Source organism: Oryzias latipes, chromosome 1 (assembly GCF_053564925.1).
Source record: "Oryzias latipes strain Hd-rR chromosome 1, Olatipes_Hd-rR_3.1".
NCBI lineage: Eukaryota > Metazoa > Chordata > Actinopteri > Beloniformes > Adrianichthyidae > Oryzias > Oryzias latipes.
Genome location: NC_136237.1, coordinates 30,458,449 through 30,480,790, shown reverse-complemented (window position 1 = coordinate 30,480,790; position 22,342 = coordinate 30,458,449). Strand labels below are relative to the sequence as shown.

Below are 22,342 nucleotides of genomic sequence, written 5' to 3'. Positions count from 1 at the left end.
AATTTTCAAATTGCTGGTTGTAAGAGCAAAAAGAGTTGCTGGCCTCTTAATAAACTATATTTTTACTGTCTCTGCTTCTACTAAATCAATCACTGGGGTGAAAATCAAAATTAGCTTCTTTTATTTTTAATGACTTTTCAGCTCTGAGTGGCAGGCATAACTGAGTGCTGCTCACAACTATTAGCTTTTTCTATGCTAGCAAATAGATGATCTTACTCATTGTTTTGCTACTCTGATCCACAGATCCACTGCCCTTTATAATAATAAAATTAATGGGAATAATAATTGGGGCTGCAGGCCATGCCTCGAGTGGCGAGGTCCAGACATTTTGGAGTTGCAAAAAACGCTTTTACTGGGGGCAATGTAGGAGGAAAGGGAGGACTTTTGCCGTCAGTGCAACCTCTGCATAGCCTGCAAGGGTCCCTCAGACCAGTCACATGCTCCTCTCCAACAATTTCAGGTGTGAGGGCTGATGGAGAGGGTGGCAAAGGACATCTTAGGCCCATTGCTGCGCTCTGCCAAAAGGTAACCGGTATGTTCTCTCTGCCATAGATTACTTTACTCTGTGGCCAGAGGCATACGCATTGCCTGACCAGGAGGCAGAAACGGTTGTGGACGCCCTCCTGGAGGGCATGATTAGCCGTTTTGGAGTTCCGGAGACCATACACTCCAACCAGGGCCGAAACTTTGAGTCCCGGGTGTTTTCCCTCATGTGCAATCGTCTTGGGTCACACAAGACTCGCATTACCCCCCTGCAACCTGCACACCCCTCTTTCTGCCAGTTGCTGGAGGCGGGATCTACCTATGTGTGTGCATTGGGTGAACATCGTTGCCCTGCAGAATGAAAGAGCAGGCTGCGCCATTTTGCTCCTGTTGTAACCGTTCCGACGTGGAAAGTGAATAAAGAAAGCTTTTTGACAATCGCCCGACTAAGGAGTTTCCTTGTGGCCATTACAATATATTTATATTTGTTGTTGTTTTTTCACCCCTCCGGGACATTAGTTTTTCTCTGAATTCGCTTCCTCCTAACAGGTCGAGTCCATTCAGCCACAGTGAAAACCGTGGACAGTGAAATCCACATTATGGTGGAGTGGATAGAGTGGAATGTATGCAGAGAAAAACAGGTTGATTTCTTTCTCTAGTCAAAACAACTTGTCTTTAGTTTTTATTTTTAAACACGTGAAATGTGTCCACTCAATCCAGAGTGTGTGTTAACTCAATGCTGCCAACAAAGAAGCTGCTGAGCCTCCCACTGCTGCTACTGACAAAGTAAGTCTAGAATCATGTTCATGTTGAAAACAGGAATGTTATTTACAATCAAAAACTAGAAAAGATGAAGTTTTTGTCACCACCATTTTGAGCAAAATGCTCACATGGTTTTGTGCAAGAAAGTTTTTCCAAGCAGTCAGCAGTTGATTTCCATCAGTTGGCCTTTAGAGTATAGAGACATGTTGGTGACAAAACTCAACTGTTTTATTTATTTGACAGGAGGAGCTGAAAGTCAGTTCCAAAAGCAATCACGCACCCAAGACAAACTAGTCTTTCAACAGTTCCTCTGAGGACTTGAGTTAACCTTTAACTGTCAAGTCTTTCGGAATAATAATAATAAATAAAATAAATAATAATAAAGTTTGTGGTAGACCCAAAAAAAATCATTTATATTTTTATTTATTTTTGTGTTGCAGAAACTTCCTTTAGACACCATCGTGTATGACGCCATATCCAATGTCACAGAACTGAAGGAGAAAGTCTGTGCTGAGCTTTAAGGTATTCTTTTGTTGTTGTTGTACTTTGCAACTTTTTAAAGCAAAACAGCTTTAATAATTCATTTATTTTTACTTCAAGAGGGGAAATGATTTTATTGAAGCAATGAAACAGCCCTCATACAACATTGAGTTGGTACTTCCAGACTTGTTATATTATTCTCAGAAGTTAATGGGTTAGTTCAAACCCCAACTTTATTAGTTTTAATAGAATAATAAATTAAATGTAACCCCTTCATGATGTCAAAATGTACGTTACAACCTTTTGAAAAAACAAAACTGCAAATAAGTTGAAATAATATGTTCTGTCTTTGTCATCCAGGGACTATTTTGGCTGTTCAGTCTGCCGTGGACAAGGAGCGGATGGCGAGACTAAACCACCCAATCCCCCAATGAGACTGAGCTAGAAAAATGAACAAGTATTTTAGGAACATTTTCATGATTTCTATGAGGTGCCGTGTAGGACATAATTCAGAATTAGCATTCACGAACACATATGAAATCTCTCACACACACTAGTGAAATGCTTGTATACATACAACTGAAAATGTATTCATTCACATACACATGTGAAATCTCTCACATACACATGTGAAATCTCTCACATACACATGTGAAATCTCTCACATACACATGTGAAAATGCTCTCACATACACTACTGAAAATGCTCTCACATACACTACTGAAAATGCTCTCACATACACTACTGAAAATGCTCTCACATACACATGTGAAAATCCTCTCACATACACATGTGAAAATCCTCTCACATACACATGTGAAAATCCTCTCACAGACACATGTGAAAATGCTCTCACATACACTATCCAAAATGCTCTCACATACACTACTGAAATTTTCGACAGAAACGGAAGGCATTTCAGTAGAAACGGAAGTTGGCTGATTATCGCGAGATAATCAATCGTCTGAATCATTCGAAAATGGCAGCCGGTTGCGCAAGGAAAACCACCGAAACGTGTAAGTATATTAAAAAATATCCAGTATCTGTTGTAAAATATATTTGTAAATACTTAAGATGATGTGTTTAATATGTTATATTCCTCAATCAACAACCTAGATTGTTTTGAAGCTCATCAATTTCAGTAATGCTAAAGCTAACGCTAACGCGAATTAGCGCCGAAGGCTAAAAACAAACGCTAGATATTACATCAAAAAGCAGTGACTTCTAACCGTAGTCACAAGTTATTAACACATGTTTTAAATGTGTTCATATATGTAGGGACAGACGAGGATGAGGAAAATCCGATCCATTTGCGGATGGAGAAAGATAGCCTGTGCCAGATGGGTAGAGACATATGATCAGATTTGACTTCATTTTAATAAACGGTTAATCGTTGTCGTACTGGGTTAAAGGTTTATGTTAAAGACCCAGAAGAGAGAGGAGGAAAGGGCTAGAAGGGAGGAACAGCGACAGGAGAGTCTGTTAAGTTTACTTGAGTTGAAATTATTGTTCTAAATGTAATGCAGCCATTGTTTTTCCAATTTGTTTAATAAATGTATGAACAAAAATGAATAATTTACATGTATTATTTAAATCTGAGCTATTTTTAACAATCTTAAAAGGATTTTCATATAAATATCAGATGTACATATTTAGAATTTCGTTTTATATGTTAATATTTATTTTTATACATGTTAACAATAATCCTGGTCTTCTAGAGTCATGTGTGTCACAGTTGGAGCTGAAAGGAAAGCAAAGATTTGTCCTTGCAGACAGACGTGACTCTGCTCGTCCTGCATGTTCCTGGTGTTGTCCTGCTGTGGCTCAACATCTGTGGCTAAGCAGTCGCCTTTGCTGATGCACAGAGTGTGCAGAATTGAACTGCAGGCAATGATTTTCATTGCAAAGGTTGGTTTTACTTCCAGTGCCCCCAGAAATATTGCTCTCCTCCTCATCTTTATCATGCCAAATGCTCTCTTCACAACAGAGCGTGTTCTGGAGTGGTTCTGGTTGTAACTGCCTCAATGGCATTCCTCATGGGTTCCCTGTAGGGTGTCAGCAGCATGATGGGATGTGCAATGCAGGGATACCCACCATCACCCAAAAGGATCCTTCAGGTGGGTTCGTTTGATTTACATAAATTGGGCTTTTACGTAGAACCCGTGAATCATGGATTGATCCTGGATTCCCAACAAAAATATCTATAAATTTGGCATTAGAGTCACATACAGCATGCATTTTAATGGAATAAAAAAGCTTCCTGTTAAAATAACAAGCTGCATTTTCTTTTAGGGCCTTTATTCTTATGTGGCAGCCATCAATGCTCCTTGTGACCCTTTGGAAGGAGAAAGACCAAGCGAGCTGCTAAAATCCAGAGGCGACTTATGGTAGTTCATTCCCACTGGGAAGCTGGGTGACCCTGCTCATCAGCTGGAGGATGCGGTCTGCCGTCCTGTGGACAACATCGCTCACAGTGGACCGTGTCATGTCAAAGACTCTGGCTACCACACTGTAAGATGTGCCACACGCCAGCCAGAAAAGAAACACCAGGACGTCAGTCTCCTGTGACCCCCCAGAGTGTGAGGAACCCGAAGCTGATGCTTCAGGACCATCGACCCAGATGCTCGATGGTCCTGCGGGTCAACCGAAAATCCAGTCTTGTGTCGGACTGACCGTCAGCGTAAAGGGCCAGGACAGACACCTTTGTGTTGGTGAAGCAGTAGAGACGTGGAAGACCCTGGAAAATGCAACATTAATTATTTCATTGAGGAAATTCAATCACATTTTTTTAATGTTTCTATTTATTTTGATGTCTTACATTTTAGATTATGAAGTATTTATTAATTCTGGAAAATCTCGTGGTTTTTATTTGGCTGGGTTTTTGGATTTTCATTTAAACTTTTAAAAATGAAAGTTTTTGTTTTGTTTTTGTTTAAAACAAGTGATATGGTTTGACTCTGAATAAAATATTCTAAACTTTGAACTCACAAGTGTTTCATGTAATTGGACTACACAACTCACTTGAAAAAGAATGTTAAACTCTTACCCAGCAGACTGTGTAACCTTGAGCATGATTAGTAACAAAGTTTAAGTTAAAGTTTAAGTTTAACTAAAAAAAAAGCTTTAAGTTTAACTCAAGTTATTCTGTCTGGTCAGGGCATCCAGAGGAAATCTTCTGAGATGTCTGCTTGTCCTTGCCGTCCTGTGATGCTGCATATCTGCTCGTTTTCAGTTTGATCTCACGAAAAACGGTTGAATTATTGCCAGGAACACGGACAGATTCATTTTCAAAGCCATTTTCAGTAAGGTGTAAGAAAACTACAGAAAAAAATGCCTCCTTGCAAGAGCCCGTTAATCGTTCAGTGGCACAAAAACAAAATAAATATTGGCATGAAAAAATAACTTGGGGGTTTATTTATGAACAAATACATTAAATCAACACCAAAGTGTTTGTAATTTAATTATTTATAAATCAGTCACGTTTTCCATGATCAGAACACAGCAGATTCATAAATAGTCTTTGTAAAATGTTCATATTTATTATGTTTTTACTCTGACAAATAAGTGTCATTCTCCGCGTTAAATAGGAGTAGTTCGCCTCCAGACCAGGTGGTGGCGGTAATGCGCCACTTTGTTTCCGTGTCAAGCGCGTTATGAACAACACCCAAAAGAAAAAAGTACTGAGCACGGGTGTCTGAATTGCTTTTAAATTCAGAGAACTATATAGAGAACTATATAGTTCTGCACTATATAAGGTTTTAGTAGTTAGGGATCAGGGCAGGAATTCGGACACAGGTTCATTTCCACTGAAATGCCTTCAGTCGACCAACTTCGTTTCTAACAATAAAGTAAAAAAAAAAAACGTTGTTTCTACTGAAATGCCTTCCGTTTCTATTGAAATTTTCACATGTGTATGTGAGAGCATTTTGGATGGTGTGTGTGAGAGCATTTTCACATGTGTATGTGAGAGCGTTTTCGATAGTGTGTGTGAGAGCATTTCACATGTGTATGTGAGAGCATTTTCAGTAGTGTGTGTGAGAGCATTTCACATGTGTATGTGAATGAATACATTTTCAGTTGTATGTATACAAGCATTTCACTAGTGTGTGTGAGAGATTTCACATGTGTTTATGAATGCTAATTCTGAATAATGTCCTACACGGCACCTCATAGATTTCTTTGTTGTTATGTTTATATGCAAAAACTCATACATTAGAGTTTCTATTTTCTAGCTCTGAATTAAACTCATGCATTTATACACCAAGCACTTGTTTTTATTTTTAGATTGACATACGTGCAATGTGTCCACTCAATCCAGAGTTTGTGTGTCAACTCAATGCTGCCAACAAAGAAGCTGCTGAGTAGAGGGCTGCATTGGGATTGGGCGGTTTGAATTGTGCTGCGGGCGGCTAAAAAAAAACCCGCGGGATCAGTGCTGCCATGAATATCTCATGAATATATATTAGCGGACTACGTTAGGCTGTGCGGCTGTTGGATTCTTATGTACTGAAGCTCCGTGAAGGCACCAGGTAGAGACGCCCAATGGCCTCTGTCATCTAACCTGTTGTTGGGGGTGTGCAACGCCCCGCCCCGCCTCTTACTAAGAGCGCGCTTCAGGCGCGCACGCACACACGCACACTTTTAACCGAACAGGATTTGTGAAAATATATTTAATAATTAAGTTGCAAATTACACAAAGGAGGAATGCATGAAAAGATGAAGCTGGAGGAGGACATGAATCTCTTTAGTAATATCAATACAAATACGTGTTTTTTTCCTGCGGGACGGGAGACGATACAAAATCAATGCATCTCTATTAATGTGCGGGACTAAATTCTATGAGTTTTGCGAGTGCGGGCGGGAGTGGAGATGCATATTGCGGGTGCAGGCGGGAGTGTAACGCATACGTTGCGGAAGCGGGCGGGATTGGTCAGAAATTCAGCGGGCGCGGGCGGGATGAAGAAAATAGTCCCGCGCAGGGCTCTACTGCTGAGCCTCCCACTGCTACTACTGACAAAGTAAGTCTAGAATCATGTTTATGTTGAAAAGAGGAATGTTATCTACAATCAAAAACTAGAAAAAATTAAGTTTTTTGTCTAGTTGTGCATGCACCACTTTTGCAGCTGCTACTTTTGCAGAAGTATGAACTACAACTTCAATCTTCAAGTATTCCTGCACCTTCCTCCTGTATGTAGACTCTGGGTGAAATAAAATTTTGTTCTCTCCATTTAGCCCAAGATGTTTTCACCCATCTGAACTACACAGTGATGAAAGTCAGGCAAGGAAAAAATCCCTGAACTTTTCTTTGAGCGATATGGCGGGCACAGAGCGAAATTTTGGAAAAATACGTGGTCTTAGATGCATTCTGGTGCATTCTGGCAACTAGTTATTCACTTCTTTATCAAGAAACTAAGACTAATTGGAGCATCATGATTTGTCATTCAAACCCCTAGTTTGACTCTCCATTAAGGACTTGCTGGTACTAAAAAAGAATTTGGAAAATTGCTCAAAGTAACACAATCCTACAATCTACACTTTTCCTTAAAGCTGCAAAACATACAATTGCTAAAATATAGTAACATCAAAGCCCCAAATGGCAAAAAGAACACCAGTAACTATGATATTCTATGAAAATACCTCAGTTATTTATACATTATTTCTGCTTTAGAAATGACTGATGTACAACATCCACTTGCACTGTTTTCTCAAACTATAATTACATCAAAATATGGGATCTGCTTTAAACTATAATTCTATAACATAATACATCAATTCTTTAACACCAATACTAAGTAATCTGGGAAATATCAAAACAAACATACAAACTAAGCTAAACATTGTAAACATTATTTTTTAAGGGAGTGCGGGTCCAAACCATCAAATACTTATAATTAATGTCAACTATACTGAACTAAATCATGGTAATTAGGAAATACAAATAAATTAGATAAAGAAATGTATTCAAAATAAAAACTGAAACTCAAAACTAAAATTGAAATTATTTCAAAATGTGGTTTTGAGATTATTTTACACAAAAAAGTATTTGACCTACACTACCTTAAAAATCTTTTTTTTCCAGCCAAGACCACTTCAATTTGTTTTTTATCGTCTTCTCACAACTGAGGTCGTGACCACGCTCAATAATGACGATGCCTGCCATTATTTTAACACAAATTTGATCGCAAACTCTTCAGATGTGTTTGTGAAAATTTAGCGTGGGTCCGCTAGTTTTGGTCTCTAGGGAAGCGAGTCACGCTGACCACGTGGTGCAGACAGAGCCAATCAGACCCGTCGACGCATCCGAAAGCAACTAAAACGTCCCGTCATTGGTCAATTAGGCCGGGAAGACGAGAGATGGCCACGACCGTAGAGGAAGCGATCTGCGGAGAAATATAGAAAATAAAGCTAAAATTAGCTGATTTCAGACCATTTTTAATCCGGAAAGCGATTTGTCCGTAGAGATCAGGTCTTTATTTCCCGGAAAGTACGTTCGGTTTGCTCAAAAACCCGGATTTCCGGGAATTCCCGGAAGACTTTCATCACTGACTACAGGAACTTTGCTTATCTGGATTTGTCTGTCTATGTCAGTTTCTTTGAGATCTACAATGGAAAAATAAGAAAAAGTACTTTTTCCATAACTAAGTTTTGCATTTTATATTCGTAGTAAACTCCAGCAAAGTATATCTTATTACATACAGGTGTAGGATTTGCTGAACAAAAAGACCCAACTCCAGGTTTTTGAGGATGGCTGTCAGCAGGTTCAGGTGGTTGGACTGGAGGAGGTCTGTGTGTCCACACCAGAAGATCTCATCAAGGGTTTACAGACAGGCTGTGCATGCAGGTATTTAGCTGTTTTCAAATGTGAAATAAAAACACATGTTTAAAATTGTACCTAAAAATATGTTTCTGCCCTCTTTTTATGTTTTCTCAGAACGTCAGGCCAGACGTCAGCAAACGCCAATGTTACTCTAGCATCTGTCCATCTCAATTCATAAGATGTTCCTGTAGTGCAGCTGAAAACACTTAAGACTGTTTCTTTACATTGCTTTGACCTATATTCTATATTTTTTAGGGGGAATTTGTACATTTATATTTTATTTATATACTTTGGATCTTTGCTATTAAACATAAAATTAATTGTTTCCTAATTTTTGTGATTTTATTTTATTTTTGTAGTAAAAAAGACAAACTCTGAATTGTGTTTTTTGTATGCCATATCTTCACGACTATAAGACACACTTAAAAAGTCATAAATTTTCTTCAGCCAGCAGGGGGCGCCCTATGCGCCTTTGTAGTTGCGGGGCTGCTTTGGCAGAGAAGTAGTAGACGTAGAAGACAGCATGAGAACGAGTTGATGGAAGTGAGGACGTGTTACAAGACAGCATGAGATTGGACAGGGAAGTGAGGGCGTGAAAGAAGACATACCCCAATAGTACAAAAGAGCAGGTGTGTGCATGCAGCAGAACATCGTTTCTCCAAGCCTGAAAATGCTGCCTGCTAAGAGACACGCCTATGAAGCGCCTAGTTAGGGAGAAGAATAAAAAGGTTTTCTGTAAAAGAATAGAGACCTGTTCTTTTATTAACCTACTCTAGAGGCTGTGAGGGTCTGAATTGGGCGTTAAAGTGCCCGTGCTTTAACACCCGATGTGCCTTTTGTATGTGTCAAAGACTGAAAAATCCCCTGTAACTGAGACCGCGCGCAATGACCCGGTGCGCCTTATGGTCGTGAAAATACGGTAGTTTGAGGTTCATGTGAAATTATTGCGGAATATTATAAAATCCCTGGCTGGGATTGTACTAAGAAGTGCCACAAAAAACTACTTTATAGGTACGTTTTTGGAGCAAATCGTATAAAAGAAAAAAAAAGGCTTAGAAGGGCCCAGGACTTCTCAGGCTTAAGAAGGCTTTCCTAGAAAACCCTGTTAAACAGATGGACTTGCCTGTTCCCTCTTCATCAAAGCAGGCGAAAGCGTTGCAGATCACATCCTCTGGGTTGGTGCCGTTCAGCTTCTCCCCAAACACGGTCAGGAACATGGTGAAGTTGACTGGGCCTGGAGCTTCGTTCATCATGGCTTCCAGATACTCGTCTGTGGGGTTCTTACCTGGAACAGATTCAAGTCACAACTTTAGAAAAACAAACCCCGGATATTTACCGGCCCCACATGCATAGATACACATTTGATAAAGCCCAACCTAAAGAGGCAAGCATGTCATGAAGGTCTTCTTTGTCAAAAAAGCCGTCCCTGTTTTGGTCGATCATGTTTAACGCCTCCTTGAACTCCTGGATCTGGGACTGATCGAACACGGCGAACACGTTGGACGTGACCCTCTGGAGACGCTTCTTGGTGTTCTTGGCCCTCTTGCTTGACATTTTGGCTGCTGCTTGGGCGACTTCTGAAATGCAGACATCAAGACAGGTCGGAACTGATGTACAAAATCCAAAAATTATTTGAGTGAAGTTACAGTTTGACAGATGGGATGTGACTGAACAAATCCTCAGATTTTAGAACATTTAGTTTGTGAACCTGTGAAACAGAAGCTCTACCTGAAAATAAATCCATCAAACGTATATTTTAATTTCTTTGGAATATTTAATAAAGACAAATGATTGTCAGTTTCAACATAAACAATAGGCCGTGTTGGTATTGTTACCAAACATAATATTAACAATTATCTTTCTATTCAGTATTACATGTTAAGACATTATTGTAATAAATTGATTGTGTGCTAGATTACAGTTTTTGTTTATATTGAGTAGTTTTTATAATCAAAACACTTTAGTTTTTGTTTCTTTGCTGAAAAACCTTTAAAAAGAATCAACAGATCTGGTCTGTTTGAAATTATTTTGAAATAAATTAGATGCAACAAAACTGTGATTTTTAAAGCACAAAAACCTACAGAACAAATATTTTTCTAAACATATTTTTAATGTCTTATTATGATATGATCCTTATTTTTAATTGTAAAAACAATATTAATAATATCTTTTTTATGGTATCTTGTTAATTGTTATATTATTGCTAGCATCATCTGCTACAACACAAAAATAAACGTAAAATTATATCAGTCATTGGTTAAAAATAAAGCAATAACAAAAAAAAAGGATGATAAAGTGTTCTAGTGATGTCCTGACAAAAATATCACAGTTAAAGAAAAATATCCACATTTTACTTGTAAAAAATTTTTTTTTTAATTTATCTCATCTCTTGACATATAACTAACAGGCTGGGCTAGCTTTAGCGATACAGGGGATTACTTTAGCACTAAAGCACATCTCCGATGACTTTAAATCGATGAACACTAATCTGTTCACAGAATTAAAGACCAAAAAAATAACCCGAATGACCCACCTTAGTGCAAATATTGATCAGAGAAAATGACGATTAAAAACTAAGCCACAGGCTACTGAAGAGGAGCGTCAATATTTTATTTTCTGGTTATGAAAATAGGCCAATCAGAGGGCAGCTGGACGAAACTAACGGTCTAGAATGTTCCACTTTGCAGCGCCGTATTAAACACATTTTTAGTTTTTAGTATATATTCTTAAAAATAAACATTCAAAGTATGAGGCATTTGTGCTGAAATTTATATTTATTGGTAATAATAATAATGTAATATTAATAATATGTATTTACATTCATTTATTAAAAAGATTGTAGTAAATGTTTCACCACTAGATGAAAACAAAACCAAGGATAACGGTTTTCTCACTATATTTTTATGTATAATTTTAATTCAATTTTATTCATTCATAATAAACACTGTCACGGCTTTGGGTGCTGTCATCAAACTCAATAATTATATTGAAATAAAATATCATTGCGTCTCATGATTGTTTTTGCCCTGCAGTCCAGTGCTCAAGGGAGGTCTGCATTTAGATCCAGATTGGCCCTTCTGTTCTCATGTTCTATATTTAAAGCGGCTCCGGCCTTAAAAGGTTCTGACAGTGTCTTTGCATTCTACCGATTGGTAGCCTTATTTCTGCTCAGTGGAAAGCTGCCGCATCCACGGCCCCTCGCCCTGCCGCTTTGCCTGGAACTAAACCTGATTTTAAGAATAACAGATAAAAACTGATTTTGTTGCTTGCAGGTGTTGGCTGAAGCATGCATCCAGCACATGGTTTATTCAAAAACATTACGTAGACAGTGATGGGCAGGGCGGCTGAAACCAAGCTTTACGTATTCATATTTCCAGGAAAATATATTGGAATTGTGAGTATTTATTTATTTATGGGCTGCATGGTGACGAAGTGGTTAGCGCTTTTGCCTCACATCAAGAAAGCACCCGGTTCAAGTCCCAGCTTGGGGGGACCTGAAGCTGAACATCAATGGGGGACCTTTCTGTGCGGAGTTTGCATGTTCCCCGTGGGTTTTCTCCGGCTTCCTCCCACCGTCCAAAAACATGCTTCATAGGTTCATTGGCAACTCTAAATTGACCATAGGTGTGAGTGTGAGAGTGAATGGGTGTGTGATTGAGGACATTCTAACCTGCGACAGACTGGCAACCTGTCCAGGGTGTCCCTCTGCCTTCGCTCATAAGTGGCCGGGACAGACTCCGGCAGCCCTGTGACCCCGAAAGGGATAAAACGGAATAGAAAAAAAATGAATGAACGTGAGTATTTATGGACAGTCATCTTTAGACCAAACCTTTAATCCAAAACTTGTTTGCTGTAGAACATCATCAGATGAGATTGGATGGAAAACTGCTTGTGTAATCGTTTAACTTGTTTTATGGCAACTTTTTTTGTCACAATAAACATCACTTTTAGGTAGTATTAAATACGTTCATTTTTGTTTTTTTTGGTTGTGATGAGACAAGTTCTTGTCCAGTCTTGTGATGCTCTTTCCACACTTTTGATCAACATATTTTGGTTTCAATTGATCAGTTTGCAAAATTGTAATTTTTCTTTATTAAAAACATTTTGTTCTAAAGAAAGACGGTCATAACAGCAACTCTTTCTACAATATTTGGAGCAGATTCTAACCCCCCCCCCCCAGAGTTTTACTAATGGCCCCCCGTTCTGAAATCCGTCTACACGAATAACAGTTAGATTGACTTACAGAGCTGGTAAGGTAAAGGACGGCCAGTGTAAGTTGGCGGGGTGGCCTTCACGATGTCGGGATCAATACAAGCGGCGCAGAAGCAGCATCTGCACCAGCATGACTATGAGAGCAGCTATTACCTAAGCACCAAGTCGTCTGTTAGCCAGCAGGCTTTCTCTGCCTCCGAGACCACCAGCAGGGCTCCAGACTAACTTTTTTCACTAGGAGCACTTAGGGGCACAACCAGAAAATTTAGGGGTGCATAGCGTAAATCAACATTCAAACCAAATCTACTAATTTCCACTGTGAAGAATAAATACTATAATAATAGATGCAGAAATTACAATGTGCTGTTTCAAAATCAGTGTCACATTTTATTCTGCACTTTTGAAGATGCAACAACAGGTAAACTGACAGCACCATCGCTGTCATGACAGTACAAATAGTAAAAAAAAATACCATACATTTAGAATAAAAAAAAGTTTTTAGTAACAAGTGATTACCGTAGTAACCTTTCGTCATTTCACAGTTTCAAACAATACTTAAATGTATGTAAATATTAGAGGATGGAAATTCATGTTGGCGACACCAAATAGGTTTAGCCAAGATGCACAATAAGTGTGTTTGAGATCACCCAGATGGACGCAACACTGCACAGATCACCTGGTGTGTGACGTATATTTTTGTTTTTGCTCTAACATCACCTGTCAATCAAAACAAAAATATCAACAGAAAGGGGTGGAAGCAAGACCCCAACCTGAGCGAACACAGCTGGAAATTTAGTACTGAACTGACTGAAAGCTGCCCTACAGACTACAAAACAATGCATTATGGGACATGCGTCCTGATGGGTTTTTTGTAGTTCAGTGATCAATTAAAATAATTTAAAATACCAACTGATTAAAAAAAGGCTACATCCATTACAAAACATTAAAATAATTATAAAAGATGTAATATCACAGATCATACTTAGGGGGAGAGGCATATTAAAACTAAATTGAATGTTAAGGACAACTCCTAATTCCTGTTATCCTTCAGTCTCGCTGCAGCTTCGCCTTCATGCCCCCACCCCCAGGGCGCTGGTTCATCTTAAACACGTCTATCTATCGTTGCATTTCCCCTGCCTGTTTTAAATCGTGTTGTCGCTCACACGTGTTTAATGTCAAGAGCCCGTTAGCTGTCACGCATGAACGTGTGGGGCATTTATTCTCCTCAGCTGACCATCTCCCGCGGGAGCGGTGTGCTGCCGTAACAGCCGTGCATGATGAGAACCGCGGTTTGCTTCGCGAGTTTGAGACCCCTGCTGTACACTCTGGCTCTGGTACACTAGCCGCAGGTCGGAAGAACGAATCAATCGTTCGCTTGCTCATAGCTCAGACGCACATATCAGGTTGTGATGATATTTGTCTCCGTTTCCTTCACACAGATGTTTACGCGCACTCGATTATCTCTAGGCCCCGCCACTCCACATATTTTAGCCACTTACAGGGACTTTCCCTATTCTTCTCACACGCATTGGCTGCCTCAGGCATCACTCAATGACACACGAGTGTGCGCTTGCGTGTGCTCCAGTCTCATGAGTATTCGCGCGAGTGTGTGTGTCTGTCTGCGTGCGTGTGCGCTCGCGTCTCATTGATGATTTCATTGCTCATTTCATCGATCATTGACGTGCCCCTTCCACGTTTAATGTATAAAAATACGGAGGGTGGGGGAGGCAAATTTACTGGTTGCACATGTGCGACCGGATGTAAAATTCAGTCGCACACTCTCAAATTTTGGTCGCAAAATGCGACCAAATGGTCGCAGTCTGGAGCCCTGACCAGCCGTCGGAATAATCCCAATCAGCTGAAGATCCCAGACCATTGGTGTCAGCTGTCAGTCAAATCAGGGTCAGATGAGTCACTTCACCATTATTCTTCTCCTTCTGGGATCTTCGCTGATTGGGATTATTCTGTTTTTATATCCGTATACCCAGAAGTTAGAAAACATTTCATAATATGTATCTAAAAACCTTTATAATCTAAGAGTTTTTATGTGTTTTTTAATGTCTAAATCCAACAATAGAGGATTCCTTCAGTGTCTTTTTGTGAAGTTCTTTCACCAGGCGTGTTTAATTGTTGAAATGTCATCTATAAAACAAAACATTCAATCTTCACTACAAACACAGTCCACTTTAGAAATTATTCATATATTCAACCTCCATTCAATGTTTGCCTTATCTTTGCAATCTTCAGATTTACTTTACAAAATACATCAAACTTATAACTATACAGTCTATAGGTTTGTTTGTTTGTGAATGAATTAAAAAAAGCAGCAGAAAACCTATCTTTTTAAAACTGCTTTTTCATAGTTATTTTGTATATTCTACGCTTTACCGTGAAGCACTTTGTGAATTAGTATTATTATTTGGTTAAGCTTGGCAAGGAGGCTGGCGAGTTCACGGTGAGCGTGTACAACCCGGAGGAAGAGGAGAGCAAGGAGGGCAGGAAAGAGTGAATGCTTGTATTGATTAGGCCTTAACGTACCTCACTAGGAACGAAAAGGTCGCTACGATATTTTTATGAAAAAATTAAAACCGCCGCAACAACTCAAAACCCGCCTATTTAAATTTTTCCTATCCTCCAAAAGCCATTTTTACCCGCAAATTTAGAACCGATACCGCCAATTTGCCCGGAAAACAGCCCAATCTCGCAACACTGTACGCTCATAAACAGAGTTTTTGTGTAATAACAGTCACATTACCTAGCTTGAAACCGCATAAACTAACTGTTAGCTTGAAGCTAAGCTAAACGTTTTAACTACAATACATAAATGTATGTAAACTTTTACATCAAAATAACTCACAAAGGATTGGTGTAGTTCTGGTTTTCCATTCCGATGATCGTTTCTAGTCGTTTTCCACAACTCTTTGACAATCCGGAGCAATGTCCCTTGCGTCAAGCGGGAAAAAGACTGGCCGTATTTGCCGCGCTTGTATTTATAGCTTGGTCAGATGTGGGCGAAGCTTTCATATGTGAGTGACATTGGTTTGACCAATTAAACAACAGTTCTAACTATCTTTGTCAAACAAAAATTTGTCAACCATTAGACCCTATCTCTCCCTCTTTTTGTTTCATTTATTCATTTATTTATGTATTTATTTATTTATTTTGGGTGGTTCTGGTCACATATCAGTTTTTTTCCTTAACACAATAGCTATTTATGTTATTAAGTAGTTGTACTTCATATTTATAGATTAGCTTTGAGAAATGACACATGAAACCTCACGCTCTGAGCAATGTTTTTTATTTTTTTATTTATTTTAAAAATTGAAATATAATTATTACAAAACTCTCGCAGACACAATCAGGAGTAGTCGCAAAAAAGGTGATGGAAAAGGCCGGTCTTGATCCATTGGCGGAGGCCTGGGGGTGGAGGTGGGGTTGTCAAGAGGGCGCCCCGGCATCATTAGGTGGAAACGGAAATTCTCCAAGATTTCTAAAACTTTGGAAAACTTTGTGAATGAACGGTTCAGCGTGAAAAATGCACTTAAAACATGGCAAAAACTGCTTATCGTTTTACTGTTATACTGTTACACTGAAGCTCTAGTTCCACTCCAGTGTTTAAATTCCAACCAAAGGATTAAGGCGCCATGTTGTTGCCTGTAACCAGGTCCTCTTGATTTTTATTGCACTGGTAATGATAGGTGGCGGATGCGAGTGTCTGCAAGCTAGTTGGAGAGACTGTGAACAATGTCATGATGACCTGACGTAATAATATGACAACTTTTATGTCTTTCCAACGCAGTTTTGATGAGGTACCACTCTGCCGTGAGCTACTGGAATTCATCTTTAGAGAGACCCAGCGGCTTTGTGATCAACTGGAATCACAAAGCTACGTAATGGATTTGGATTTCCTTTATTCCCGCAATGAAGAATTCCATTGAATACTTCTAATATGTGCACACAGGGGACTTTTACAAGATGTGGACATCATTGAAGCAAATATACAAAAAGTGCTGCAATTACTACAAGCCCATAATGAACCTTCTTTGGGATTCAGGCCTTCCTTGCTGATAACTGGAAATTGGGAAATTTCTTGTGAACAATTGCAGTGCTTTCTTGACTCATTTTACAGTGAGGGAAATTGCACACTTATTTTGTGTCAAATACAGCAGTGTTTTTCAACCTTTTCTGAGCCACGGCACACTTTAACCTTAAAAAAAATCCCGCGGCACACCAGCATCCAAAAATTAAAAAAAAAGAAGGAGAAACTCATAGTATGTATTGATCTACAGCCCCTCCACAATCTCACATGCATTTTTGAGATAATTCTTGCAGAAAAAGCTGGAAACTGCAGCTTTTTTTTTCTAAAAGATTCAATAAAAGTTAAGTTAGAAGATTTAAAAATAGTTTGATGCGTGTTCGTTGGTTTCAAGACGTTTAACAACAGATCTCCGTATGCGCTGTCACTCTCACAACCCAATGCATCATGGGAGATGTAGTGCATAAAACGGCCGGAGATCGGTTTTCGGAGCTTCATTGTTCTGTTCACTTGTTCCACGGTCTGATACCGGATTCTGTGGAAAGCAACAGCGCAAAAGACGAGCTTTAGCTGGTATTTTTGTTAGAACTGAGCGACTTTACGAGCTAAATCGGGACAAGGAAGTGAAGACTTTAACCACTTCTGATTGGTCAGACTGATGACATGTGATTAAGCCCCTCAAGAATGATTGGTGGAGACAGTCAAAGGAACGGGACTTTTCCCAAACACAGCCGGAGCTGCAGCTGAATCGTGGTACTGTCATTCTTATCCAAATGTCTTTAATAAAATAAAATAAACGCAAAGAAAAAGTATTTTACGATCTTTTATATTCCTAACTCCTCAGTGTTTTATCAGGGCCTGTTTGGATGAACACAGAGCTGAAATCCTGGAGATGGGAAATGTTTTTAGATCAGTTAATGAGGGCAATTTTCCACGGCACACTTGACCATCTCCCACGGCACACTAGTGTGCCGCGGCACACTGGTTGAAAAACACTGAAATACAGGACCACACGGCGAAGAATCTGAAAATATGGTTTATCTGTCAGAATGTCTTACAGTGACCTACCAGATCCGGATCTTAAAGACATAATCAGTCATTTCATTTGGAAATTTCCCAATTCTAGGATTAAAACTGGCTCTGGATATCTCAGCAGCATTGGATTACTGTATGTGTAACCAGAAATATTAATAATTAATAAATTATCAATTTACAATGTAAGCTGTACTAGTACTGATATGGATTCTGTGTTATATGCTCTTTTAGAATCCAAAGATCTCGGATAATGGAAACTTTAAGACTTGTTGATCCAGTTGGAACCTTTTTTTATGGTCTGAGCATTAATATTATTCCAAGAAGAGTCTACTCTGTACCAGCACCCATGGCTCTCCGGCACATTGATGGGAATCATAAATTGATACGGTACACATTCTTTGCATGGGGCCGGTTTAGCTCGTGCTGGTTTGCAGCACCTTCCGTCCGTGAAACCAGGGTTAAATTCCAGACTGCTCCCTATTCCCTCCTCTGCTGCTGTGCCAGTCTCAAGCCCAGTTGGATTGAGAGGGTTGTGTCAGGAAGGGCATAAAACATTGCCAAGTTAACCATGCAAGTCATCCTCAAGGGAGGGTTGTTTCCAAAAGTGAAAGTAGAAAACACATTCTTTGCATATTTTATTTTTGAACAATTTTGGAACACTACTTCACTAGTAATTTTCTTCTTTTGCTGTGTGCAGATGTAGGATCGTCATTCATGGGGGAATCAATGTAAAAATTGTGTACCTCAAGGCTGCTGACAACAAAAAGGCATCCATTGTTCTTTCAGCCTTTCTTGAAGCCATTCAGCAGTTTGGAGTTCCAAGACATGTCCGCGGTGAGAAAGGGGGTGACAATTTCTTGAGTAAAATTGTTATTGCACGAGGATCCCTGATGTGACTGATGAGACTTTTATGAATGCATGCATTTGATATTCATTATGCATGCAATTTTAGGAACAAAATTTCAGATTTCAGTTTCTTAAAGTATCTTAAAAACAATGGGATGAGGATGAATGCCTTGATGTAGTATAACATTGGATATGTAAAGTGACATTTAATAAATCAAAAAATTGATTTCTGTTCTGACTTTATTTTCCAAAACTTTAATTTCTACATTCATAGCAACCCACCCTGAACTTTTTTTCCTTATTTTGATTTATAAATATAGCAAGGGGAAATTGCCTAGACATAAAATTGTTGTATTCTTGCACTGAAATCTTCATTTTCTTTATGCAGAGAGAAGACCTTTCATTACAGGCCAAAGCGTCCACAATCAGCATATTGAGAGGTTATTCAATTCAATTCAATTCAATTTTATTTGTATAGCCCAAAATCACAACAACAGTCGTCTCGATGGGCTTCGAAGTAAAACATGAACTTAAAAGGATCACGAATACAAAGAGTTCAATAGGAAAATACTAAAATGAACTAACAAACTGACTAAGCTATACTGGCATCCCTGCCCTTAGACCCCCCTTCGCGGTAAGGAAAAACTCCCAAAAAAAAACGGAATCCGGAAAAAACGAAGAAACCTCAGGGGTGCCCACAGCTGAGGAGGTTATGGAGAGATGTTTGGCGTGCTGTTACTGAAAATTACTATCAAGCTCTCCAACACTTGTTTCATAACAATGCCTTAACAATGTCTTAACAATAACCATGTCTTTAAGGCGTGAAGTCATGGGATGCTGCAACACCTCATCAATCTTTTTTTTTTTTTTTTTGGTCCATCTGTGCCCACACAGATTCCAGTTCTGTTCCACTTGAAGAATAAATGGCAATGCGCACCATGAAGGTCCAGGAGAGCTTTTTTGTGTGGCAGACAAGTTTAGGAGTATGCTGTTAATTACATTTTTATTGTTTAATGAATACAATGGCATTTGTCTCTTCATTTTGAGTGTTCAAAGGCCTTACAAAACTTCTTAGATGAGTTACCTTCAGAAATTTCAGTGGGTCGAACCACTAATATTATGGAAATAACAGTCAAAATCTTTGACTGGATTTTGACCTTGATGTTGACCTTTTCTTTCTAATTTGTTATGTATTTATTTGACCACGAGATGGCGCACTCGGGACCAAAAAGAAAAGTCAGTTCCTCTGCGGGTAGCAGCTAACTGGCGCCCCCTTCAGTTGGATCACAGGCTACAGTTTTCTAAGAAGATATTACTGAGTAGTACACAGACATTTTTATAAAATTACAATTTGATTTCAGGTTATGTGTTTGGAATAGGACTCTCACAGTGGACATGTACCTAAAATGAAAGTGTCAGACCCCTTCAGTCTCCCACTGAGGGGGTCTGACACTTTCATTTTGCATCACTTGCGTCACAGGGTGTTGATACTTCTTTGCCTCACTGTAATTAAAGTGAATCATTGATCTTACCCCGTAGTTTCTTACACAATAACATCAGTTTACCTGAACACAACACCACCAGTCTGTCTTTGCGCTTTGAATTCTCATCATAGTAGAAAAAAGGATGAGAAGAGGACTTGATCAACCACACATTTCTCAGTGGGGAATTGTTGTGATCATTTGGATCAAAGCAGAACCACAACCCAGCCGTGCACACACTGTTGTTCCAGTTTCCATTAGATTCAATGTCATAAACTGGTCTCCCCTCAGTGCCGTAAAATATTTCCAGGACCCCAGCACAGCGGCTGTTCAATTCCACCAACATTAAATGGGCTGGAGCAAAATAGAAAGTGATGTAAAAATAAGTCATTCTGTTAACAGCACTTTTCCTCTACCTGAACAGGTGAGGGCAACAGCTTTGCCAGAAAAACATAACTTCTGTGATGAACTGCTGCCTTTGCAGTCGAGTAAAGCAGACTCGTGACTTTCACAGAGGAACTCTCTGCTCCAATCTGGAGCTTCTGTTTCTCCATAGAGCGCCCACCAGAGGCCTAATGGAGCTCCACAGCCCAGCTCCCTATAGATCACTTCTGCATCCTGCTGGTCAAAGACTCAGGACCACAAGCTGTTAAACCTCATCTCCAAGCCTGTCTGAGCACAGATCAGCTCCAGCCTGATGGAGTCTGTGGATCCAGAGGAGAAGATCAAGAACAAAGTTTAAAAAGAAAAGAAACCTTCTGAATCCTTTTGCTAATATGTTGCTAGCCTTTTGTTCACATTTGTATGATTTTGGCATAATACGTTTTTATGGAGAGCAAAATATAATACATTTTTTTAGGATTAATATACCTGTCTGTTTTTATTCATATTTATGCTCAAAAGGTTTAGTTTAGCTCTAGTGTGTTCAATAAATGTTGTTTGGCCCGCAACCTAAAGCGTGTTTTGGATTTAGGCCCCCTGTGTTACTGAGTTTGAGACCCCTGTATTACGAATATATAAAATTAATGCATTTCTTTTGTGTAAAATGGCCAAATATAAATAGGGAACCAGTGGCGCCACTGGGGTGGTGGGGTTGTATGTTCACCAAAGATGGCTTGTGATACAGAGATAAATGAGTCAGGGTGCCCCAGGAGAGTTGCAAAGACTGACAGAGACACGGTGGGTATGTAGGTATAACGCTTGCAAGACAGTGACAGACTGCCAGCCATTGTACATCTTCTAAAAGAAATATCAGAAGAGCAAAATGGTGACAGAACTGTAGAGGCAAGATGTTTGTTAGCCCAAATAGACTATAGCTATAGCCTCATTCTAACATTTACCAGTTTTCTTGGTGAGATAAACTATCTGTTAGATCATTTACAGTTTCCACAACTTGATTTGGGCACAGCTGTCACACTTGTGGACTCTCTTGTTGACACATTGGAGAGTTACAGAGAGGGCTCTCTCTTTAATGACATCTGGGACAATATTTCAAGTCTTACTGAGCAATCCAAAATTAGTGACACACCTTCAGGGCTTCAGGTCAGGGCAAGCTCTTTGCCTGAAGGGCATTACTTGTTCATGCCATTGGTTCAAAGACAAGGGAGCATAGAGGAGGAGTCCAGTCGGACAGGTTTATTTATTCCTGTTATTGATGTGCTTCTCTCTGAGGTGAAGAAACGATTTTCTAAAGAACATTGTGTCATAATGAAAGGGATAGGAGTGTAGAACCAAGAAGGGCTAGGGACATAGATCTTGATGACTTTGTGGATGTGTTTGCCAAAAAACATAGCAACATGCGCATAAAGCTATTCTGAAGCGTGGTAAAGAGAATCGCGGACTATTGTCCCTGTTAGGGAAGTATTGTTATATAAAACAGCTGTTATGCAAGTATGTGATTGTTTCTGCACATACTGTATTTCTTGTTTGTATCTGGTTTCCCCGGCTTTGTTTTGTTTGCAATAAATGCTCACCTTTTGACAAATGTAATTGGAGAATAAAATGTTTGTGCAACTCAAAATGTTAACTGTACTTTTATTTGTTCACATTGTTCGCATTTTAGCATTAAATAGTAACACAATAAATCAAAATATATCAGTAGCCATTTTACTCTCTGTTAGTTATCTAAAGGCGGTTTTACAATGTTTATTAGAATGATTTTTGAAAATATAGCTCATGGTTTTCGTGTG

General features: G+C 39.2%; 1 protein-coding gene and 1 long non-coding RNA gene across 4 annotated transcripts; one reads left to right on the top strand and one right to left on the bottom strand.

Annotated features, from left to right (window-relative positions):
* Positions 1–2,545: 2,545 nt before the first annotated feature.
* LOC144991144 (uncharacterized) lies at positions 2,546–4,709 on the top strand. Of its 2 annotated transcripts, XR_013655071.1 has the most exons (4): positions 2,548–2,742; positions 3,445–3,634; positions 3,714–3,843; positions 4,019–4,709. It is a non-coding gene; the product is annotated as an uncharacterized LOC144991144 (long non-coding RNA). The 2 variants fall into 2 exon arrangements; XR_013655070.1 differs by having other exon boundaries at positions 2,546–2,742; positions 3,445–3,843.
* Positions 4,710–6,971: 2,262 nt separating this feature from the next.
* Positions 6,972–16,739, bottom strand: LOC101172386 (myosin regulatory light chain 2, smooth muscle minor isoform). 2 transcript variants are annotated; one of them, XM_011475608.3, is made up of 4 exons: positions 15,613–16,719; positions 12,214–12,289; positions 9,920–10,120; positions 6,972–9,828 (listed from the first exon to the last, which is right to left on the bottom strand). In XM_011475608.3, the coding sequence occupies exons 2-4, from the start codon at positions 12,260–12,262 to the stop codon at positions 9,596–9,598; spliced, it is 483 nt and encodes a 160-aa protein (XP_011473910.2). In that variant the 5' UTR covers positions 12,263–12,289; positions 15,613–16,719; the 3' UTR covers positions 6,972–9,595. The 2 variants fall into 2 exon arrangements, with proteins under 2 accessions (XP_011473910.2, XP_078801096.1); XM_078944970.1 differs by lacking the exon at positions 12,214–12,289 and having other exon boundaries at positions 15,613–16,739.
* Positions 16,740–22,342: the final 5,603 nt, after the last annotated feature.